Here is a 26,391-nt window from a genome sequence, read left to right on the forward strand (position 1 = left end):
TGATTTATACGGAACCAGCGGAGGCTTGCCTGTTTCCAACAGAGGCCATACTTGTATTCTTTCAGTTATAGATCACTTTTCCGGATTTACTTTTGCAAAAGCATTAAAAAATCAAGGCGCGTATGCCACCAGCAAGGCATTAGCGAAATTATTTTTAAAATTTGGCACTCCGAATAAGGTTTTAAGTGACAACGGAAGCAATTTTGTTTCAAAAGTAACAAAAGACTTAATGAGTTTTCTTAACATAGAGAAAATGGTGACATCTCCGTACCACCCACAAGCTAATGGCAAAATAGAAAATAGGCATAAAATATTTTCGGACGTATTAAGCATTTATAGAAAAGACAAAAGGAACGATTGGGATCAATTATTACCTTATTTAACTAACGTAATCAACACGTTTTCCTCAGAAACAACCAAAGACAATCCATTTTATTTACTTTTTGGTCATGATTTTAGAGTCCTGTATGATGAAATTATTGAATCTTGGCAGTATTATAATAACTCGGAGGATTACAAACAAGAATTCATAAATAGGATTAGGAAAACTTATAAAATAGTTAGACAAGAGTTGGAAAAATCTAAAATAAACTAGGAACTAAGAAACCAACCAAAAGTCAAGGGGAGTATAAATTTGAAAGTAGGAGATTGCGTCGACCTAAGAAATGAGGCAAAAACGGAAGGCAATAAGCTTTCCAACAAATATTCTGGACCGTACAGAATAGTCAAAAAGTACGATAACGATTATACTTTTAAAATGGAAAACTCCGATAGTGGAAGAACTTACAAGGCGCATGTTAGCCGAATAAAAAGAGCAAAATTTCAAGAGAGATGGGTATCACATCCCTCCTCTACAGATTCGTCAGATGCAGAAAATGAGCCCCCTAAATCGAGTTTGGCAGAGCTAAAGCCCTTTAATATCAATAAAGACTATTTCGAGAATAAGAGGGATAAGGAAAACTTTGAAGAATTTTTAGCTATGAAAAATCTAGTTATTCCCAAGAAAAAATTACTAATACCAGTAAGAATAAAAACGCCAAAAAGTTCATCATCGGAGAGCGCAGGAGAACTAGATTATACGATTTCCCCAAAAAATCAATTTATTCCCGATAGAATTTTGACCCCTTGTCCCCCCAAAAGACTTCCAGACGATATGGTTTCCCTTGCAACACCAATAGAAAGGCCCCTGTCATTGCAGGAGGAATTAAACAGAGCTGTAGAAAATCCAGGTATTACTGTAAATAAAACTCCTTCCAATGATTCAACTAAAACAAATCTGCGAGAAGCATAAATTTCCCCATAAAAACGAGTCAAAGTACATTGCCCGAGAATAAAACTCCCAAGGATGACCAGCAAGGACAATATCATGATATAACTGTGTCCAAGGTCAAGCCTAATCAGTGGACTTCATGGAGGGAAACACTAGTGAAAAAATGCCCCATCCCCCTGAAGACATGGCATTTAAACAGTAAAGGAACCCCGCAAAAACTCCTGAGTCCACCCAAATCTCTCAAGAATCTTCCAAATATCCCGAGTTGAAAATTAAAGACGAGGACTTAGGGAATAAACTTTCTACTTCCAGAGCACCAGAAATTTACGAAGGAAGGGGAGGTGATACCTCAAAAACGCGAGGTGTAACTTCTAAAACTTATAATACAGAATCATCGGAAACCAGTTCCGAAGAGTCTGACGGGAATCAGATCATATAGTTGTTAAAGAAATAGGAAAGTCAAAACCGACTTCAGCAGCCGCACACGCGAAGTAAACAAAATCAAAAGGGCAGGAATTTTTGAAAAAATAATACAAAATGTTTTATTTCATTTCGCCAGAGAAACCAAAAAATAAAAAAACGCAGGAAGTTAAGGAAAAAGTAACGACACAATCGGGTACAACGGTTAAAAGACCCGATATATGGAATTACACTTAATTAGCATAGGATTAACAGATTTTTATGGACAGACATCACACGGGAATAATAATTTAAAAACTTTTAATTTACGAGTAAAAATCATACAATTATAAAAATGCTGTAGAAAAATTCTGTTCAACATATATCAATTCCCGAAAACAGATTCTAATTAAAAAGTAACACTGCATATGATTAATCTGAATAATTTCCCTTGATAAAAAAAGCTACACATACCATTTCAGTACGATGTATCCAGTCCAACTGAAAGAAGTCGGATCGTTGCCTGGTGGTTCGGAGTGTGGTGGGTAACGATATTGAAGTTTCCCAGGCCACACTTCTAGCCGCAAGACTGGCTCCCAAATCTCCCAATTCCAGGACAATTCCCCACTCCAAAAAAAACATTTCGAGTGAAGTTAAATTGAAAATTTGTAGAGGCACTGTTAACTATAAGGAACAACCCAAAGGTCGGACTAAGAGTTTTCATAAAAATAACAATGTCTCAATCCCAGCTACGTCTACGAAAATTACAGTTACCTTTTGATCGTTGTTTCCTCGACCATGAACCATATTACGTATCAGGTAACATTATATTTGAATCTCAGTATCCAGTGCATTATCGAACTATATAATCACATAAATTCTGAGAACCCCATCGAACAGTATAAGATATAAGTACATAAATATCGCCTTTGATAATCATTATGTACCCATATACCACATGACCATACAGTATGATTTTTCATGACCCCAAAAACTTTTTATGTGTCTCAGACTTACGCGTCAAATTCCTTTCGACCATTTCTCGGAACCCATCCTATCCCCTTTGTGTAAAAAGTTCATATCTCTGTTATCCCATAAATGTTACGAAATAATTTCTGAAAAATGGACCTGGAAACCAAAATTAACCCCAGTGACCAACCCCTCAGTGACAATATACCCCTCCCACAAGTTAAACAATATGTTGAAGGAGTCACTATAGTTTGATGTCGACCTGTTCCAAATCCAAACTTCAATTCCCCCGTGATTAACCTGGGAATCACCGCAAAAGTTAATAGACGCAAGCCAGACACGACAATTTTATAAGAGAACTATAATCTCTAAGTGCACGAATGAACAATTTTATACGAGAAATACATTCTCTATGTGCCTTAACATATCCCAAAAATGATATGCTGCGAAGAAAATGAATGCACTCCCAGCGTTTGACCCCTTAATGATAAGGTACCCTGTGAACTATCAAAAAGCAAGTGAGAATGAACCCTGATAGCACATTCCCACACCTGTAGTTGGAAGCATCATTTCCCAATTGACAATTAGAGATAGCTCGTCGTGTGAACACAATCATGCTCGAACTGTTCCATGAAGAAACTATATTGTAAGTGCTTTAAAAATTTTTGCCAAGACAAAAGGAGTGAAGGACCATAATTTACAACAGAAGGATTGAGTACGGTAAAAAGACATGAATGGTGATGAAATAGATTTGAATTTACATATGTTACTTCTTAATAACTTTGATAACTAAAAAATTCCAATATTCTATTACTAGTATTACATAGCAAACATCCCCAGTGAAAGTGTTTTAATGTTACCAGTGAACATGGTAAACCCAATATTGTGTGTTTTAAATCGTTCTTGTTCCATAAAGAAAGAAAAACGAGCAAAAATGGGGTTTATATAGGCCAAATGAAGATACTGAAAAAACGAAGCGAATATTTCGAGAGGACAAACACCTCTCTTCTTCAGCGCGAAACGAAACGATGTATCAATAAAAGCCAAAAATTAAAAGAATTAAAACCAACTACCTAACAACCATAAAAGCGAGCTATTCGCCAATATCCGCGATTTGCACAAAATACAAAAAATATGAACTGTCATCGACGGATACTAGCAAACAACTGAACAAGGAAAGGAATCAATTCATTCACTCGAAAAACATAACGAACCAGCAATTAAATAAGTTGGAAAACTATGTCATTTGATTTCGGATTTTAATTAAGGCATTTCTTGCAGACACCCTTTGAGACCTAAGGGGTTGTTCACGTGTTTGATTAGATGATTGGGAAAGTGGTTCAAGGTTTATTTCAGGGATCACTAAAGTATCGGCTTCTCTTTTGAGAAAACCGAAATATGACTCGTTTATTCTTAAATCACCGGAATCTCTGTTTAAAGCTAGACCTAAATGTTGGAATTTATAAATTTCAACAGCTTCTCTGTAGTGCTGGAAAATACCTTTATCATTCGAAATAAGACTAGCTTGATTAAACAAAATAGTATGGTCTGGTTTTTCAAAAATGTGCTCTGCAAGGGCAGAGTCAACTCTTTCGAAACAGACACTTCTTTCGCTTACAGCCCTTTGTAACAGAACTTCTTTTTACTTCCATTATAGAGGCATTTTTTATAGACAGAAATATGGGCTCTCCATGGGTGCCCCCATTTCTCCAATATAGGCTGATATCTTCATGGAAGACTTTGAAGAAAGGGCTATTTTGCAAAGTTCTTGTAAGCCTGAGTTTTGGGTTCGTTTTAAAGATGACATTTTTTATTTATGGGAGCATGGTGACGAGTCTCTGGGTCCTTTTCTTCACTTGCTCAACTACTTGGATCCAAAACTGAAATTTACTCAAGAATCAGAGATAGAGAGGCGTCTTCCTTTCTTAGATGTTCTGGTGCACCGAAATGATTCATGTTTCGAGTTTAGTGTATATATAAAAACCACACATAATGACCGTTACTTAAGTTATTCATCCAATCATTCTCCTGCTGTGAAAATAGGAGTTGTCACTTCTCTAGTTGATAGAGCATTGAAAGTTTGTTCAACACGTTTCTTGGATTTAGAACTCAACCACCATAGAGATATTTTATTTGGGAATGGTTATCCATTTAGTTTAATAAATTCTGTAATTGAAAAACGCATTAAAAGATTATCAGATAGTTCCACAGAAAACACAAATCAAAGGGAAAATTCAGTTTATCTTGGTCTCCCATACATTAAAGGGATTTCAGACCACATTTCAAAAGATCTAAGGAAAAATAATATTTACACTTATTATAGACCCAGAAAAACTATCAGGTCCCAAATTTATCAAGAAAAAGACCCTATCCCGATAGGTGAAAACTCCGGTGTCTACAGAATTCCTTGTTCGTGTGGTCTTTGGTATATTGGAAGAACTAATCAGCGACTAACAGATAGATTAACTCAGCACTCTCGTTCAATTAATAATACACTTAAAAAGCGGAAAAAAACAGAAAATTTTGACTCTGCCCTTGCAGAGCACATTTTTGAAAAACCAGACAGCACTATTTTGTTTAATCAAGCTAGTCTTATTTCGAATGATAAAGGTATTGTCCAGCACTACAGAGAAGCTGCTGAAATTTATAAATACCAACATTTAGGTCTAGCTTTAAACAGAGATTCCGGTGATTTAAGAATAAACGAGTCATATTTCGGTTTTCTCAAAAGAGAAGCCGATACTTTAGTGATCCCTGAAATAAACCTTGAACCACTTTCCCAATCATCTAATCAAACACGTGAACAACCCCTGAGGTCTCAAAGGGTGTCTGCAAGAAATTCCTTAATTAAAATCCGAAATCAAATGACATAGTTTTCCAACTTATTTAATTGCTGGTTCGTTTTGTTTTTCGAGTGAATGAATTGATTCCTTTCCTTGTTCAGTTGTTTGCTAGTATCCGTCGATGGCAGTTCATATTTTTTGGATTTTGTGCAAATCGCGGATATTGGCGAATAACTCGCTTTTATGGTTTTTAGGTAGTTGGTTTTAATTCTTTTAATTTTTGGCTTTTATTGATACATCGTTTCGTTTCGCGCTGAAGAAGAGAGGCGTTTGTACTCTCGAAATATTCACTTTGTTTTTTCAGTATCTTAAATTTGCCTATAAAAACCCCATTTTTGCTAGTTTTTATTTATTTATGTGATGTCAGGCCAATGTGGTTTAAGAAATTATCTTCGTTCTTGTGTGTAGTGTTAGATGTACAGATAGAGTTATATGTAGCGTTGTCGAGCTATTCATTTAATGTAGGGTAGATAGAAAGCAGTGTGCCCTATAGACAGCAAGATAAAAAAAGCCTTGTAAAAAAGTGAATTCCAAAAAAAATCTTAAGCAAAGGTATAATCGCCCCAACTTTGTCGGAAATGTAATAGAAATCAGTGTTAGTTGTAGAAAAAAAATCTTTAATATAGTAGATAGGCTAGAACCATGAACAATCTTAATCCGGTAAATGAATTTAAGATAGAAACGTAGAGTAAAATAAGGAAAGTAATAAAGGTAAGTGTTAGCACTCCTAATTAACACAAAATAAAAAAATAAAAGAAAAAAATATAAAACAAAATTAAGCACAATACAGAGTTTATAAATAGCGAAATTTTCGAAGGCCAAAACGCAGGCAAATGCTAATGATGAGAAGTACTTAAATAAATGCAAGGTTATCATGTATCATGAGGAAAATGCGACATATTTTAAATACAAAAATAAAGGTCCTTCTTTCTAAAGATAATCTGACTTCCTCTAATTAAGTTTAAATCTAGTTTCAAAAAAAGAAAAGTCCTTAATCAGCAAAGAGAAAAATTGCATCTTAGCCTCAGACAAAGAACGGCGCTATCCAGCTTTGGATTTCGCTAAGATAGTGGGCAATAAAAAAGATGCTATACACACAATGTTTCTCAGGAAGTTTAAACTATAAGAGCCGTGTGAACGTTTGAATCATCAGAAATATTTAAGACAGATTATTGGACGGAGGGTTTGGCCCGCCTCAGGACTTGGGCCAATTGTGAGTCATCAATTAGAGCGCAGGAAAAAAACTGCGTTTGATAGTGGGGTAAAAGTGCTTTTTGGAATTATTCATAAATCAGATTAAGGATCATTAAGAGCAGAATTATGTTGACATACAGGCATTGCGATTCAAATTATTATGCGGTCAATGTTGAGACTTGGTTATTATTTGCCGTCAATTGAAACGAGCGTTGCTATACATCTAAATATGTAAGTCTTAATAGTACTATCGTCTTTCCATTTGCCTTTATTACATTTTATATGTCTGTATCTAGTCGCACGACAGGTAGCTAGTTCGCATATCTCCAAGGTACGTTCCCAGGGATCTGATCTCCAGATAGCTCGAGGAAAAGAGGTTACACTTATATAGCTACACATTTTATTTTCTCTCAATGATTGAGGATGGCGCGGTCATAAATTTACTTTACTCCCCATTGCTGTGGCGCGATCGTAAACTTAATTTTCTCATTATTTTTATAGCTTGCCTAGCCTTTTAAGTAGCCCAAGAAAAATCACCCCGGAAGAACTGGTACGATCGGTACACTGCTTTAAATCATAATATTACATACGGCACAGTCCTTGGCGCTATAAGTGGTGCTATCGGAGAACCTATAAGGTGTAAGTTCACAGCTTCAAAGCACAATTTTAGACTTGACCTGGTTAATCTTCATTACCGCAATTAGGACGGCCATAAAATTTTTATCGCTACAATGTGTTTGGGGAACAGGTGGGCGTGAGAGGGGGGTTAGTTACCCTCAAATCACTTTAGACTATTAAAAAGAAACAAGCCCTTTGAATTTCCAATCGAAAGAGCTCTTTTTCAAGTTTCTACGACAAAGATTTCAATAAAAACTTATATGCCCCCTGGGCATAACTTATAACCCTTGCCCTGAAGACTTTGGGGGAGTGTATAATTTCCTGAATTTTAAAATGTGTGAAACAAAATGGCGATCTAATCATTTTGATTGGATGTGTTTGGGGAAAATGTGGGCGTGAGAGAGGGGTTAGTTACCCTCAAATGTCTTTTGGCTATTAAAAAGGGCCCTAGCCCTTTGAATTTCCAATCGAATGAGCCCATTTCTAGTTTCTACGACAAAGATTTCAAAAAACACCTTATATTCTCCCAGGGCATAACTTATAACCCTTTCCCTGAAGACCATGGGGGGGGGGGGAGTGTCCTACTCGAACGTGTAATTTCCTGAACTTTCAACTGCTCGGAGCAAAATGGCTATCTCAAAATTTTGATTTGATATGTTTGGGGAAATGGTGGGCTTGGAATTTCCAATCGAATGAGCCATTTTTCTATTTTCTACCACAAAGATTTTAAAAAACACCTTATATGCTCCCAGGGCATAACTTATAACCCTTTCCTTGAAGACTGTGGGGGGGGGGGGAGTGTCCTACTCAAACGTGTAATTTCCTGAACTTTCAACTGCGTGGAGCAAAATGGCTATCTCAAAATTTTGATTTGATATGTTTGGGGAAATGGTGGGCTTGGAAGGGTTGCGTTCCAATCACTTTTGACTATTAAAAAAGGTACTAGCCATTTCAATTTCCAATCGAATGAGCCCTTTTTGAAGTTTCTACGACAACGCGTTCTGTAATAACCTTATATGCCCCCAGGCCATAACTTACAACCCTTGTCCTGAGGGCTGTGGGGGAGTGTCCTCCTCAAAAATCATAATTTCTACCTGGAAATCAACTAAGCTGAACAAAATGGCTATCTAAAAAATTTGATTGGATGTGTTTGGGAAAAAGGTGGGCTTGAGAGGGGGGTTAATTGCCCTCAAATTACTTTCGACTGTTAAAAAGGGCACTAGACCTTTGAATTTCCAATCGAATGAGCCCTTTTTGAAATTTCTACGATAAAGATTTCAATGAAAACTTATATGCCCCCAGGGCATAACTTATAACCCTTGCCCTGAAGACTGGGGGGGGGGAGTGTCATGCTCAATTGCATAATTTCCTAAACTTTAAACTCCGTGGAACAAATTGGATATCCCAAAATTTTGACTGGATATTTTTGGGGAAATGGTGGGCGTAGAAGGGGTGTTAGATGCCCTTCAATCCCGTTTGACAATTGTAACGGGTCCTAGCCATTCAAGTTTCCAATTAAATTAGCCCTTTTTGAGGTTTCCATGACAACAGGTTCTCTTAGAACCTTATTTACCCCCAGTGCACAGTTTAAAACTCTCGCCCTGAGGGGTTTGGGAGTGGGGGGGAGCGGGGTTGTCACCCTCAAAGACCGAATTTCAAGAACTCCAGAAGGGTTGTGGGGGGGGGTTGTCATCCTCAAAGACCTAATTTCCAGAACTTAAAACTACGTTCAATAAAATGGCTATTTCAACATTTTGATTGGGGAAAAGGTGGGCGTGAAAAGGGGGTTAGTTGCCCTCCAATCACTTTCGACTATTAAAAAGCGCAATAGACCTTTGAATTTCCAATCGAATGAGCCTTTTTTGAAGTTTTTACGACAACACCTTCTGTAAAAACCGTATATGCCCCCAGGGCATAACTTACAACCCTTGCCCTGAAGGCTGTGGGGGAGAGTCCTCCTCAAATCAAAATTTCTATCTGGAAGGCAACTACGCTGAACAAAATGGCTATCTAGAAATTTTGATTGGATGTGTTTCGGGAAATGGTGGGCTCGAAAGGGGTGTTAGTTGCCTTCCAATCACTTTCGACTATTAAAAAGGGCATAAGCTACTCCAATTTCCACTTGAATGAACCCTTTTCGAAGTTTCTACGACAATTTCTTTGATACGAAGTGCCGTGCTCTAAAGGAAAAAAATATATTGTGCCAGCATCGTTCTTATGTGCCATCAGGGCATAACATAAAACCCTTGCCCTGAGGGTTGTGGGGGGGTGTCCTCCTCAAAAACATACTTTCTATCTGGAAATCAACAACGCTGAACAAAATGGCTATCTCAAAATTCTGATTGGCTGTGTTTGGGGGAATGATGGGCGTGGGGGGAGGGGAACTAGTTGCCCTCCAATCACTTTCGACTATTAAAAAGGGCACTTGCCACTCCAATTTCCAATCGAATGAGCCCTTTCCGAAGCTTCTACGACACGCCTTCGATACGAAGTGCACTGGTATGGAAAACAAAACAACAAAAAAAATGAATAATACATTATGCCGACATCGTTCTTTACTTAGGCAGCGCGATTGTGCTGCCTTTGATGTGGAGATATTAGTGGGAAATTTTAACCGGGTTGGAATTATCTTGAGTATCCTTCCGAAGAGGGGTTTCCACGGGAGAAATTTTCCAGGAGGAATTTTCTGTGGGATCAAATTTCTACAAGGGGATGGAGTATTTGCGGGAAAACTTTTGCACAGTGGAGGGGATATCCTGCATGATTTTAAAAACAAACAGAAACTATTTCAAATGAATGTGCACTACGCAAAAAATTTCACCCGAAATTGACCGCAAGAAATTTTCCTGATGGGGGAAAGGCTATTTTACATGGGAAGAACTTTCAATGGAGGGGGAGCCGGAATTCACGCTATTATTTTATAACAATCATAAATTAAATTAAAAAAAATACGGTTTTTTCAATTGAAAATAAGGAGGAACATCAAAACCTAGAACGAACAGAAATTATTATGTATATGAGGGGGGTGGCTCCTTCTCCAAGACCTCTTTATTTACGCTGAGGTTTGCCTTTTTGTCCCAATTCTTTAAAAACTGCTCCTAAAACACAAGGGCCGTTTAATTAGAATAATAACCCTCTTCAAATGTTCTAAAAAGTCAAAGTTTAGAGTAAAGAAAGAGGTATTGAGGTAGGAGCAATCAATCTCATGTAAGTAATGATTTTTGTTCATTTTAAGTTTTGATGTTGCTTCTAACTTTCAGTTGAAAAACTTGTTTTGTTTTTTTTAATTTAATTATATACCAAAGATACATAATAATAAGGTCAATGTTTAGCAATATACAGGTGATTTATCAGAAAAAAGAACATACAGACTATCCCCTCCCCTTTCTGAGAATGAAGGCTTACCATTTCCCTTAAATATTTTTGTTAAAGCCTGTGTACTTCTTTTAGTTTGTAAAAATTACTACTTAATATTATTTTTTCTCTACCATATTCTGTACAGGCCCACCTACAGGAAGGGGGTAAAATTACCCCCTAGATGTGGTAACATACTTTTAGTTTGATGTTGTTTTGTTTTTTTCTCAAGCGAAAATTACCCTTGAAATTTCGAGAAATGCCTTTTTGCATCTTCATGCAAAGCGAGAATGGAACGACAGCCTTGCTTTCTCTCTGATCCTGAATTGGTTCCCTTGGCTTATACTCCGATCACTGAAAATTGGTTATCGGTGATCTAATTGATATATTTGCTTTTTATTTTTAATTTTTTTCCTTGTTTCAGAGTTTAAAGTTTCCAGAGTTTATTCACCAATAAATACAAAATGGAAATACAATATCCTTATTCCCCTCGAAAAGCTCCATGGCCAGGCATACAAAGGGGATACAACAAAAAAAAAAAAAAAAAAAAAAAAAAAAACAATATACGCAACAACAAAAAATAGAGAACAATAGCCGAATAATATACAAGATTAAAAAGAGAACATACCTGAGGCCTGGGAGTCAAAGCGCAGAGAAGACAACCATACACAATGAAATAAAGACTCAGGGGACATGAACTTCTCAGAAGAAAAGGAAGAAATAAACATTTTTTTTTAAACAAAATAAATAAACAAAAACAAAATACTATTCTGCTTGATTCTTAACTAAATGTTCCTTAAGAATCCTCTTTAAAGTCCCAAACGAGTGGCATCTCTGTACTGAAGAAGGTAAAGAACTCCAGAGTCCAGACCTGTTGAAAAGCAATGAGAGGATTGAAATCCGATCGCGTAGTAGGGATAGGAGAATTCAGATATTAAATGAAGAACGAAGGCTATATGGAGCTGAATCAGAAATAAACGCAGGAGTTTTTCGAAGAGATTTTGGAAGATTGCCATGAAGCTGATGAAAGACAAAAGAAGCAAAAGAAAGAATGTAAATAGACTGTAGATTTAAGAGCGGTGTTTGTGAGGAACGGTGAGTGTCCATAACCAGACGCCGTCCTTTATTATGCATGACAGAAAGTGACCACAGCGTAGAAGGAAGGGTAGACATTCATACAATGGGGCAATAGGAAACACATGACTGTACAAGGCAGAAAAAAAAAAGCTTCAGAATCGATCCAGGAAATGTGTGTCCAATTTTTCGAACGATACCCAAAATCTGTGAGACCTTAGCCCTGGTCATGCTTATATGGTTTCTAAATGGATAAGGATAAGGATAAGATAGTGACTTACTATCTTATCCTTAGGGCACTGGGAGGTTATGTCAATCCTACGGGCATTTGTTATATGTTCTTTGGACTACTTTGAGCAAAAATCATTATCTGACAATTTTAATCAAATTTCGTTTGGTGAAAAGTGAGGTAGTCGGGTGGGGGGGGGGGGCTTAGTTCCCTCCATCACTTTTGACTTTTAAAAGGGAACTAGAACTTTCAATTTTATATGAAATGGGCTACCTCTAAAGTTAATAAAACTTTCTCTTCAATAAAAACCTTAAATTCCCCCGGGGCATAACTTACAATCCTTGCCTGGTGGGTTTGTTTCAATCCCAAAAGCCTTGTTATACGGTATTTAGACTATTTTAAATAAAATCTCTATATCAAAATTTCTATTAGATGCATTTTGGGACAATACGAAAAAATGTGGGGGGGGGGAGGGGTAGCTGTCCTCTGATGAGTTTAAGTCTTAAAAAAGGCACTAGAGCTTCTGATTACCAGTCCATTGACCCCCATCTAATTTTATATGACCACGCTTTCTATAAACACCGTATATGCCCAAAGGGCACAACTTACAATCCTTGCCTTGAGGGCTGTGAGGAGTCGGCATCCTCAAAGGTATAGTTTCTTATCCTTTATATTACATTGAACAAAATGTCTATCTCAAAATTTTAATCGGACGTGTTAGAGGAAATGATGGGCGGGAGGGTGTTTGCCCTCCTATCACTTTCGACTATTAAAAATGGCTCTAGTAATCTTAATTCCAATCCATTTTTTTTGCAATTGCCTTATCTTTAAAGTTATCATACCAGATTAAGAAACCGATCGAATATTTCAAGGGTTTCAAGGAAAATTTTAAATTTATGAGGAAAATAAGGAGTTTAGGGTTGAAGGAACATTTTACGAAGTTTTTTTTTTTTTTTTATTCATAACCGTTTTCATAACGATTATTCATAACGATTGAAGAACCCTTCTAGGCATCAGCGAGTTTTATACTATCATGGTTATAACACTTATGCAGCCTTTCTTTAAACTGTTGTGTTAATTCGTTGTGATCCTCGTTGTCGCAAGTCTTCTAAACGCAAATGTCTCTTTCTTTACTTTCGTTTCTAGCTCGTTCTGATTCTCGGGATGGCGTCATTGAAACAAATATTATGATGTGAGATGTTATGATAATTAATTTTTAAAAGATCTATTAGTTATTAACATACTTTTATTTTACTGGCCATCACTTTTTAAAGGTATCAGGTTTTTTTTTTAATTCTTAAATTTTCTTCTCGTAATTGCAAATTAATTTTCAGATGCATCTGAGTGAAAGATAGTATCTTCAAAGCAATGTTACATGGGAAATGTTTGTCATTTTTCGTTTTCTTTCAAACTTTTCCGTATTAAATTTTGGTTTGTTTTTACTAAACTGCAGTTACTGCTAGAGCCATGATAATTAACTAAAATTGACTTATGTAATTAATGACGATTTTCATTAAACTGAACAAAGTTAAAAAATTTTAGTGTGGTTGTGTATATAATCAAAATCCTTAAAGTAAAGAATGTTTTTCTTTTTCTCATGAAATCTAAAATAATTTAGTACTATGTCTTAGTTTGAGCAGAACTTTTTTTAATGTTAACTCATCCTTACCAGGGCTTCTCAACTTTAGCCTGAAGCTCAACTAAAATGGAGTCGGTTAGTATTTGAATCCTCAAAGATGACTTAAGGACGCAACAAGTCATGTGAAAGTACACACCGGTGAAAAGCCATACAATTATGATAAATGTAATAAGAGATTGTCTCCAAATAGTAATCTCACTCGACATGAGAAGATAGTCACCGGTGAAAAACTAATCATGTGCAACGTATGCGAACGCAGTTTTAGTCGGAAGAGTAAACTTATCATACACATGAGAACCCATACCGCTGAAAAGCCATACAAGTGTGCCAAATTTAATCAGTGTTTCAATCAAAAGTATACTCTTGTTGAACAACTTAGAACCCACACTGGTGAAAGGCCACACAAATTTGATATTGGTAAGTGAAGATTTAAACAAAATAGGGCTCTTACCACGCATCGGAGAACTCATACCGGTAAAAAGGCGTACAAGTGTGATGTATGCGAGCTCAGTTTTAGTCAGAAGAATAATTTCGCCATACACATGAGAACCCATACCGGTGAAAAGCCATACAAGTGCTCTACATGCAACAGGAGCTTTTCTGCAATTGGTAATCTCACTCAACATGTGAATATACACACCGGTGAAAAGCCCTACAAGTGTGCCAAATGTAAACGGCACTTCAGTCAAAAGAATACTCTTGTTAGACACCTAAGAACCCACACTGGTGAAAGGCCATACATATGTGACGTGTGTAAACGAAGATTTACGCACAATAGTGCTCTTAACGAGCATCGGAGAACTGATACCGGTGAAAAGCCATACAAGTGCTTTACATGCAACAGGGGCTTTCGTACAAATGGTCAGCTCACTCAACATGTGAAAATACACACCGGTGAAAAGCCCTACAATTGTGCCGAATGTAAGCGAGGTTTCAGTCAAAAAGGTAATCTTGTTGAACACGTGAGAACCCACACTGGTGAAAGGCCATACATATGTTACGTATGTATGCGAAGATTTAAACAAAATAGTGCTCTTACCGTACATCAGAGAACTCACACAGGAGAAAAGCTATACAAGTGTGACGTATGCGAGCTCAGTTTTAGTCAGAAGAGTAATCTTGCCAGACACATGAGAACTCATACAGGTGAAAAGCCACACAAGTGCTCTACATGCAACAAGAGCTTTTCTGCAAATGGTCTTCTCACTCAACATGTGAAAATACACACCGGTGAAAATCCTAAAAGCGTACCAAATATAAGCGGGGATCCAGTCTAAGGAGTACTCTTGTTGAATACCTTAGAGCTAACACTGGTGTCAGGCCAAACATATATGACGTATGTAAGCACAAGTTTAAACAGAATAGCACTCTTATCGTGCACCGGAGATTTTTTACTGGTGAAAAGCCGTACAAATGTGACCTTTATAAGCAGAGCTTCTCTTGGAATACTACTCTTGCTAAGCATCTTACAAACCACATTAGTGAAACTAAACGTTATACACATTACACTTTACGGGGGTTCAAGTAAAAATATTACTCTTGCTTAACCCATGAGATCCTAAACTGATGAAAACCCATTCAAGTTACGACTTATGAAATCTCATATCTATTCGGAATAGCACTTTTGCTGTACACCTCGGGACCCAAGGTCGTGAAGCAACTAGCGTCGTATGCTGTCTAAGAGTTTTGTTTTCGAAATGAATGTCTTGCTAAACACATGAGAATCCACACGGGTGAAAACTCCATATTACTTGACATATTCAAGCGGGATTTCAGTCAAAAATACTGCACCTGTTGAAGATATGAGAGCCCAGACTTTTGAAAAGTCACACAAATGCGAAATACGTAAGTGCAGTTTCTCTCGGAATTATGACCCGTGAAACACGGCAGGCTTGATATATTGACTTATCATTGTCGCTTGTTTTCTAACTGCAGACAGTGTGAACTTCTTCTTGATGTCATAGAGGCACTGGAGGTGACGGTTAATGTTTATTCTGGAATTAAAGGGGGGCAGAGCAACGCGGCAGCTTTTATTAATTGATTCTCATTGACGGTTGTGTTCTAACCACAGACAATGTGAACTTCTTCTTAATATCATAGCATCGCCATTTGTTCGATACAACTCATTTGAAAAAATACGAGTTCTCCATTAGCACTGTCACCTATTTACAGAGTTTTTGTGGCCAGAAATGAAAAAAAGACAAGTTTCAAGAAAAAACAATGATTATTGCTCGTTTAACTAATTAAAAAAAAGGTATTTAATTCCAACACTAAGATATTTTATTTGCAGTGTATCAAATGAAGTTTAAACTACGTAGTCCCGCAAAATATCCTAACCCTTTCGAGACCGACGAGATTTCGTGGTCCAGGCCATAGACAAGAAGAATGTAATACTTCTGGTCGATAGTAATACTCCTTGTCTGTGGCCCAGTTTGAACAAAAGCTAGGTCACCATCTTAAGGTAAAATTAGCAAGAATTCAAAGATGCTGCTGAATTGTCCTTTCAGGGGGACAATCAATTAGACGATCATCAGAGACGATCTTGGCGATCGATTAGCTTCTTGAATACGCACTTCCAACTCAGAATTGACCATACAAGTTGAAAAAGGAACTGATGTAGCTGAAACCGCATATTTAATTGTATATTTTGAATATGTTGAAGAGAACTTTTAAATTTTTTTTTTTTGGGGGGGGGCAAAAGTTTAAGGAGGGTTATTGGGGCCCTTGGATGTCAGACATGGATGACCATACGTTCTCTTCAAAAGAAGTGTTTATATAAGCACTCATTTCCATGAATATGATGATACAAGTGGTTACACTATGCCTATGGTATAGATGCTATCAATTAAAGTTCAATACTATATCGTAAATACTATTAGTTCAACTTGAAATTAAATAAATTGGTTTACTTAAGTGCTTATTCCTCTGATTACATCGATTCTACAATTCTAAGTTTGAAAATATGCCCTGACAGGAATATGTAGGTCATTCACCGGATCTCATAAAGAAAGAAAAACTAGCAAAAACGGGGTTTTTAAAGCCAAATAAAAATACTGAAAAAACACAACGAAGTGAAATATTTCGAGGAGAAAAACGCCTCTTTTCTTCACCACGAAACGAAAAAATTTATCCAATGAAAGTGCCGAATAAAAAAAAAACAAAAAACAAACGCGGAAAATCAATTTGAAAACAACCAAAAAACAAAAGAAAAAACCAAAAACTTAAACTTAAAATTCTATTCATCTTTTAAGTTTTTGTTTTTTTCTTTTTTTTTGGTTCTTTTCACATTGACTTTCCGCGTTTGTTTTTTGTTGTTTTTTTCTTTGGCACTTTCCTTGGATACATTATTTCGTTTCGCGCTGAAGAAGAGAGGCGTTTGTCCTCTCGAAATATTTGTTTTGTTGTGTTTTTTTCAGTATTTTCATTTGGCCTTTAAAAACCCCATTTTTGCTCGTTTTTCTTTCTTTATGTTATATCAGGTCAATGTGGTTTAAGCAATTATCTTCACCGGATCTAGTTACTAGGTTAACTGGTTATGCAAATGTTGTGCTAATCCGGTTATGCTAATGAAGTTCTTGCCCAAATAAGGATGTATCCCTTGGACCCATCTATAGACCACTTCTTTCAATTGCTTTTAGCACGAGTCGCTCCTTCCTTACAGTTCACTTCCACTGCCTGTTTAATTATGTCTTACAAAGTTATTTCAGAATTTACTTGTCTATACTTATTATTTTTATCTTTAATTGATTTACTTATTAATTCATGATATTTTCTTTTTTATTTTATTGGCTCCTAACCCCTTTTAAACCCTAAATTCCAGATGCAATTAATCCAAGTCCCAGTAGGAGGACTCAAGTTTTGGTATCTGCATATCCAGAAGAAGATTTTACTGAGGCGAATGATTGGGCTGCGTCTGTTGTTAAAAGCAAAAACACTACCATTGAAATTAAGGTAATGTTTTTGTCTGTCTCTTCTTTTATTGAGAAATTAAAGCTTAGTAGCAAAAGAAAAAATGCATAAAAGTAAAATTCCGGGTATGTTAGCGTTACGACTATTCACTCTTACACAGTATTAAATAAAAAAACAAGTTTTTTAAACTGAAAGTAAGGAGCGACAATAAAACTTAAAACGAACAGAAATTATTCCGTATATGAAAGGGACTGTCCCCTCCTCAACGCCTCGCTCTTTAAGATAAATTTTTTTATTTTTTATAAAAAAAAATTTTTTATAAATATTAAAAATTTATCGTAAATAGCGAGGCGGTGAGGAGGGGACAATCCCTTTCATATAAGGAATAAATTATGTTCGTTTTAAGTTTTATTGTCGCTCCTTCCTTTCAGTTTAAAAAACTTTTTTTATTTAATTTTTGAACGTTTTTGAATAAATGCAGGTTTTGATCTTGGCTTACCGTACATGAATAACTAAAACAACGTTTCCATATTAATGTACTTTTATTTAGTTAAATGTCTTTCTCGAAACTTGTTTAATTATATTTACTAACGTTTTTTTTAGTAATAAATATACGTAGCTTATAAATTAAGTTACGTAACGACCTTTTCTATTCATATATGTTTAATTTGTTTATTAGAGGGTTCGCCCCCTAGTCAATACCTTGCTCTTTAAGCTAAAGTTCGAATTTTGTTCCAATTCTTTAAAAATGACCGCTTAATCACAAAGGCCGTTAATTAGAATAAATAGCTCTTATGAAAGTACTAAGAAATCTTTGGCTTAAAGAGCGAGGTATTGACTACGGGGTGAACCCAATCATATATGTAATATTTTCTGTTCCTTTGAAATTTCGATGTTGCTGCTATTGCAGTTGAAATACTTGTTTTTTTATATTTAATTTCTGATCTTTTTTTAAATACTGCTGGGAAGTCCGGCGTCCCCTTCATAGCAATGTCCCTTCCCCCATGAAAACTTTCTTCATGGAAAGTTCCTTCCCCATAACCCCCGACCCCCCCCCCCCCCCACTACCAGGAAAAATCTCCCCTGAAAACGTCTGTATACTTCCAAATAACCAATACTATATGTTAACATTGGGTAAAGTTCATAACTTATATTCTAGGACAACTGGGTCGATACGATCACCCCTGGGAAAAAAAACAAAACAAACAAACAAACAAACAAATAAACACGCACCCGTGATCTTTCTTCTGGCAAAAAATGCAAAATTCCACATTTTCGTAGATGGGAGCTTGAAACCTTTACAGTATGGTTCTCTGATACGCTGAATATGATGGTTTTATTTTCATTAAGGTTCTGTATCTTTTAGTGGGTGTTTCCTCATTTTTTTGAAAATCAGCCAAATTTTCTCAGGCACCTAACTTTTTATGGGTCCTTAAACTTAATGAAACTTATATATTTGAAATCAGCATTAAAATTTGATTCTTTTGATGTATCTATTTGTATCAAAATACCGTTTTCTAGAGTTTCGGTTACCATTGAGCCGTGTCGCTCCTTACTTACAGTTCGTTACCACGAACTGTTTGATAAAACTACTACAATATACAATGCGTGTGGAGAGATGGATGAGTGTTTGCATCATTTTTGGGGAATGTAGGGAGTTTAGGGATTTGGGCTTGGAAATATTTGGTAAGGAGGTTGGGGAGAGAGAATAGGCTTTGACAATTTTAAAAGGTAGGTGTTACTTAAATACAAATAATATTGGAAAGTTCGTCTGGGTAGGCATGAGGTATCGTGAGGATTTTCTTAAACAATCAGTTTTAGTTTTTTTTCAGTTTACGTTTTGTTTTTTTGTAAAACTATTTACGGAAACTATATACAAATATATATCAACCAAAGGCTGTACAAACGGCTAGCATACATAAGCCTAGAATATAAAATATGCAGTTAGGCAATCCATAATAACGGGAACTGAAAAAAAATGTTTAGTTTTGTGGTTGATTTGGCTGTTTTGGGTTTTTCTATTTTTTGGAATAAGTTAACTATTACTGTTGTTGTTATTTTGGGTGTACTGACCGAACTGATCCAAAGTTCAGGCCACAAAGGCCCATTGCTTGTAAAGGCCCTGCCACCAAAGAAAAAACAACTGTTTTGGGAGTAGGGACGGATTTTCACATCATTATCATTATCCTGGCAGCTGTTGGACCTTACCTTCCACACCTGTACCCTCTAGCCTATCATGTCTATCATCTAAATTATGAAATACCTCAATCCGGTATCTAATCCTGTCTGAACTTCCATCTATTAGATGGCTTCTCGTTTCCAAAGTCATGACTCTAAAAGTTCGTGGTTATGGATTTCTTTTGAACTATTTGTGAGGCTGCCACCTTCCTTCAAATTACCATCTACGTGGATCCGGCTGTCCTTTTTAAGAGCCTTTACTACATTGACAGTAGCTTCTTTTGACCACATGCAGTTGTAAAAATCCCCTGCATGAGATCCTCTTTGTTCTCCTTAGTTCTTTTTAGGGAGTTTTAAATCTTCCGAGTATGCGTCCTAGTCTCCTGATTCATTTTTTGGGATTGCGATTCTTAGTAGGCTTCGTATCATTTTTCTTCTTTGACTTAATTCTGAAGTTGTACAACTACTTATTTACAACTGTTAGGAAAAGAGATGGTTGAGCGAAAGCACTTTTCATGCTTTTTGTAAGTCCTTCTGCCTTTCTATCCAGGTCCTATTCAGTTTAACCAGGATAAGAAGGTGTATTATTTTCAGTCTAACACTTCATCACATTTATTTTCAATCTAACACTTCTGTCCTTCTTCTTGTTATGAGAGTTGGTATCGAGCCCCGGCTACACCAGGGAAGGTTCTCTCCTGCCAGGTAGTCTTAAAGTCCATTCCTCCTCTAATCAAACAGTTCGTGGTAACGAACTGTAAGTAAGGAGCGACCCGGCTCAATAGTAACCGAAACTCTAAAAAACGAAATTTTGATACCAATTAAAAGAATCAGATTTTAATGCTGATTTCAAATATATATATATTTCATCAAGCTTAGTCTTACCAATCAAAAGTTAAGCGCCTGTGAAAATTTGCCTGATTTTCGAAAAAAGGGGGAAACACCCCCTAAAAGTCAAAGAACCTTCATGAAAATCGCACCATCAGATTCAGCGTATCAGAGAACCCTACTGTAGAGGTTTCAAGCTCCTATCTGTAAAAATGTTGAATTTTGTATTTTTTGCCAGAACAAATATTACGGATACGTGTTTTTTTTTTTTTTTTCCAGGTGTGATCGTATCGACCCAGTAGTCCTAGAATATCGTGAGAGGGCTCATTCGAACGGAAATTAAAAGTTCTAGTGCTCTTTTTAAGTGATAAAAAATGGAGGGCAACTAGGCCCCCTCCCACGCTCATTTTTTTCCAAAAGTCACCAGATCAAAATTTTGAGATACCCATTTTGTTCAGTATGGTCGAAAATATAATAACTATGTCGTTTAAGATGACTTAATCCCCCACAGTCCCCGGGGGAAGGACTGAAAGTTATGAACTTTACCCAATGTTTACGTATAGTATTGGTTGAAGTATATAGGCATTTTTCATATATGGGAGGATCTTTCCATGGAGAAAGTTTTCATGGGGGAAGACACATTGCTATAAAGGGGTCGCCGGATTTCCCAGCATTATTTAAAAAAACGATCAGGAATTAAATAAAAAAAACAGGTTTTTCAACTGAAAGTAAGGAGCAACATCAAAACTTAAAACGAACAGAAATTATTAAGTATATGATTGGGTTCGCCCCCTAGTTAATACCTCAATTTTAACACCAAAGACTTTTTTAATACTTTCATAAGGGCTATTTATTCTAATTAACGGCCTATGTGATTAAGGGGTCATTTTTAAAGAATTGGAACAAAATTTGAACTTTAGCGTAAAGAGCGAGTTATTGACTAGGGGGCGAACCCCCTAATATAAGTATTAAAAATATATGAATATAGAAGCTCGTTACGTAAGTTAATTCGTAAGTTACGTATATTTATTACTAATAAAAACGTTCGTAAATAAAATTAAACAACTTTCGAGAAAGCCATTTAACCAAATAAAAGTAAAATCAATATGCAAATTTTGTTTTAATTATGCATATACGGTAAGCCAAAATCAAAACCTGCATTAATTAAAAAACCTTCAAAAATTAAACAAACAAAAAAAAATTTTTTAAACTGAAAGTAAGGAGAAACATTAAAACTTAAAACGAACAGAAATTATTCCGTATATGAAAGGGGCTGTCCTCTCCTCAACGCTTCGCTCTTTACGCTAAAGTTAGACTCTTTTTCAAAACGCTATTTTTTAAACAACAAAAACTTTATTGTAAAGAGCGAGGCGTTGAGGAGAGGACAGCCCCTTTCATATACGGAATAATTTCTGTTTGTTTTAAGTTTTAATGTTGCCCCTTAGTTTCAGTTAAATAAAACTTGTTTTTTTTATTTAATTTGTGTTAGAGCTTCCCCAAAACGTGTGATGGGCGTTAGCATCACATGATAGCATTATATTTTTTCTTTTCTACAGAATTCCATCAGTTTGTTCACATTCCGTGGTGTTGCCCTAGCATCGTAAGGCATATAGACCGAGCTAAATACATACGTTCGAAGCTGAATACATTTTTAATCCTTATAACTGCAACACTCATAGAAAAGTAATTTGATAATTTCCAAGTGATAATTTTTTTTGAATTAAATAAAAAAAAATTTCCGCAAAACAAGTTTTTCAAAGAAAAGTAAAGAACTCCATTAAACAAAAAAGAGCAAAAATAAAATCAAATAATCTATCAAGCGTGGAACTACCGCAAATCAGCATCGATAAATAAATGAAACCCAAAACGGACAGAAATTACAATAAATAACCGAGTCCAACTCACAACGAGCAGAAATTAACATAAGTTGGGCTCAACTCCCCTATACCTTCCCAAGACCAGAACATAATTTGCACTTTACTGAAAAAAAATATAAATGTTTTTACTTTCATAACTTTAATGAATGAAATAATATTAACATTTTGATTACTAAATATCATTATATGTAAATTAAACTGACAATGCAAATTTATTTTGATTTAATCTTAAGGCAACGTTTAGTTTTTAGACATAAAGGCAATGGGAGGGTGGGCGTGGGAGGGGGGTTAGTTTCTCTCCAATCACTTTCGACTATTAAAAAGGGCATCGGCCCTTTCTATTTTCAATCGAATGAGCCCTCTTCGAAGTTCCTACGACAACTCCTTCGATACGAAGTGCCCTGGTCTAAACAACAGCAACAACAAAAAATAATATATTATACCCATATCGATCTTTAATATAAAAATGTAAAGCCTTCCAATCACTTTCGACTATTAAAAATGGCACTATGCCTTTCGATTTCCAATCGAATGAGCCCTTTTTGAGTTTGTACGACAACGCTTTCTAAAAACACCTTTTTTGTCCCCAGGGCATAAATTACAAACCTTACTCAAGTGCTGTGAGGGTGGTTGTCTCCTTTAAGACCTAATTTCCAGAACGTACAAATACGTTAAACAAAATGGCAATCTCAAAATTTTGATTGGATGTGTTTGGGAAAAGGGTGGGCGTGTTAGTCGTTCTCAAATCACTTTTAACATTTAAAAAAGGCTCTAGACCTTTCAATTTCCAATCAAATCAGCCCTTTTGAAGTTTCTACAACAACGCTTCCAATAAAAACCTTATATGCCCCCAGGGCATAACTAAAAACCCTTGCCCTGAGGGCTGGGGGGGGGGGGGTTGTCATCCTCAAAGACCTAATTTCCAGATTTTTCTGCAACGTTGAACAAAATGGCTCGCTGAAAATTTTGATTGTATGTGTTAAGGGGAATGGTGGGCGTGAGAGGGGAATTAGTTACCCTCCCATCACTTTCGACTATTAAAACGGGCACTAGCCCTCTAAATTCCAATTGAATGAACCCCTTTCGAGGTTTTATGACAACTGTATCTATTAAATTAAAAACCTCTGGGGGGTTTGTCATCCATAAATACATAATTTCCAGAACTTTCAACTACGTCTAACAAAATGGCTATCTCTAAACTTTGATTGAATATGTTTGGGGAAATGGTGGGCGTGAGAGGGGCTAATTACTTTCCACTTACTTTCGACTATTAAAAAGGGCAAGATCAATTTCCAATCAAATGAGCCCTTTTTGAAATTTCTACAACAACTTTCTATATAAACCTTATATTCCCATAGGGAATAACTAACAACCCTTGCACTGAGGGCTCTGATGGGGTTATCATCCTATAAGACCTAATTTCCAGAACTTTCGACTACGTTGAACAAAATGGACATCTCAAAATTTTGATCAGATATGTTTGGGGAAATGGTGGGCTTGAGAGGGGGGTTAGTTGCCCTTCAATCACTTTAAACTATTAAAAAGGCACTAGCCCTTTCTATTTCCAATTGAATGAGCCTTTTTTGAAGTTTCTACAACAATGCTTTCTATAAAAACTTAAATGCCCCCAGGGCATAACTTGCAACCCTTGTCCTGAGGGCGGGTGGGGGGGGGAGGGGTTGTCAAAGACCTAATTTCCGAAACTTTCAACTACATTGACTAAAATGGCTATCTAAAAATTGTGATTGGATGTGTTTGGGGAAAAGGTGGGCGTGGAGGGGGGTTAGTTGCCCTCAAATCACTTTCGACTATTAAAAAGGGCACTAGCCATTTGAATGAGCCCTTTTTCAAGCTTTACGACAAAGATTTCAATAAAAACTTATATGCCTCAGGGCATAACTTATTACCTTACCCTAAAGAATGTCGGGGGAGTGTTCTAATCAAAGGTATAATTACCTGAACTTTAAACTGCGTGGAACAAAACGCCTATCTCAAAATTTTGATTGGATGTATTTGGGGAAATGGTGGGCGTGGAAGTGGTGTTAGTTGCCTTCAAATCAATTTCGACTATTAAAAAGGGCACTAGCCATTTCAATTTCCAAACGATGAACCCTTTTTGAAGTTTCTACCAACAACACTTTCTATAAGAACATTATATGCTCCCAGGGCATTACTTACAAACCGGACCCCGAAGCTTGGGGGGGGGCGGTTCATCATCAAAGAACTAATTTCCATAAAGTTCAACACCGTCGAAGAAAATGGCTATTTAAAATTTTGATTGGATGTGTTTGGGGAAAAGGTGAGCCTGAGAGAGGGATTAGTTGCCCTCCAATCACTTTCTACAACTAAAAATAGTTCTAGCCCTTTCAATTTCCAATCGAATGAGCTTTTTTTAAAGTCTTTACGACAACGCTTTCTATATTAACCTTATATGCCCCAAGGGCATAACTTACAATCCTTGCCCTGAGGGCTCTGGGGGAGTGTCCTCCTCAAGAACATAATTTCTATCTAGAAATCAACTATGCTGAACAAAATGGCTATCTAAAAATTTTTATTGGATGTTTTTGGGGAAAAGGTGGACGTGAGAGTAGGGTTAGTTGTCCTCAAATTACTTTCGACTATATGATAAATTATGGGCATGAGAGGAGGGTTAGTTACCCTCCAATTACTTTTGACTATTAAAAAAAGCACTAGCCCTTTGAATTTCCAATCGAATGAGCCCTTTTCAAGTTTCTACGACAAAGATTTTAATAAAAACTTATATACCTCCATCGCATACTTAAAACCCTTGCCCTGAAGACTGTGGGGAAGTGTCCTGCTCAAAGGTATAATTTCCTGAACTTTAAACTGTATGGAACAAAATGCCTATCTCAAAATTTTGATTGGCTGTGTTTTGGGAAATGGTGGGCGTGGAAAGGGTGTTAGTTTCATTTCAATCACTCTTGACTATTAAAAAGGGCACTAGCCATTTCAATCTCCGATCGAATGAGCCGTTTTTGAAGTTTCTACGACAACGCGTTCTATAAGACCCTTATATGCTCCGGGGCATAACTTACAACCCTTGCACTGAGGGTTGTGGGGGGTTTTTATCCTAAAAGACCTATTTTCGACTACAGAGCTTTCAACTACGTTGAACAAAATGGGTATCTCAAAATTTTGATTGGATATGTTTGAGGAAATGGTGGGCGTGGAAGGGGTGTTAGTTGCCTTCAAATCACGTTCGACCATTAAAAAGGGCACAAGCCACTCCGATTTCCTATTGAATGAGCCCTTTTCGAAGTTTCTACAACAACTTTTTCGATACGAAGTGCCCTGGTGTAATGGCAAAAAATAATAAATAATACATTGTGCCAAAACCGTTCTTATATGCCCCAAGGGCATAACTTAAAACTCTTGCCCTGAGGGTTGTGAGGGAGTGACCTCCTCAAAAACATATTTTCTTTGTGGAAATCAACTACGCTGAACAAAATGGCTATCTTAAAATTTTGATTGGATGTGTTTCGGGAAATGGTGGGCTTGGAAGGGATGTTAGTTGACTTCCAATCACTTTCGACTATTAAAAAGGACACAAGCCACTCCAATTTTCAATTGTATGAGCCCTTTTCAAAGTTTCTATGACAACTTCTTCGATACGAAGTGCCCTGGTCTAAAGGAAAAAAAAAATAAAAAATAATACATTGTGCCAACATCGTTCTTACTTGCCCCCAGGGCATAACTTAAAACCCTCGCGCTGAGGGTTATGGGGGACTGTCCTCCCTAAAAGCGTAATTTCTATCTGGAAATTAACTACGGTGAACAAAATGGCTATATGAAAATTGTGATTGGATGTGTTTCGGGATATGGTGGGCTTAGAAGGGTTGATAGTTGCCTTCCAATCACTTTCGACTATTCAAAAAGGCACTAGTCATTCCAATTCCCAATCAAATGAGCCCCTTTCGAAGTTTCTGCGACAACTCTTTCGACACGATGTGCCCTGGTATGGAAAAAAATAATACATTGTGCCAACGTCGTTC

General features: G+C 36.6%; 1 protein-coding gene across 1 annotated transcript in view; it reads left to right on the top strand.

Moving 5' to 3' along the window:
* The window catches only part of LOC148945872 (annulin-like), a 236,557-nt gene that overhangs the window by 63,404 nt on the left and 146,762 nt on the right, over positions 1–26,391 (top strand). The window contains exon 2 of the mRNA XM_089098455.1: positions 17,410–17,540. Coding sequence (XP_088954581.1) covers positions 17,410–17,540 — 131 coding nt within the window. The remainder of the gene's footprint in view (positions 1–17,409; positions 17,541–26,391) is intronic.

This window comes from Artemia sp. Qi Xiang Cuo, chromosome 12 (assembly GCF_049724085.1).
Source record: "Artemia sp. Qi Xiang Cuo chromosome 12, ASM4972408v1, whole genome shotgun sequence".
Lineage (NCBI taxonomy): Eukaryota > Metazoa > Arthropoda > Branchiopoda > Anostraca > Artemiidae > Artemia > Artemia sp. Qi Xiang Cuo.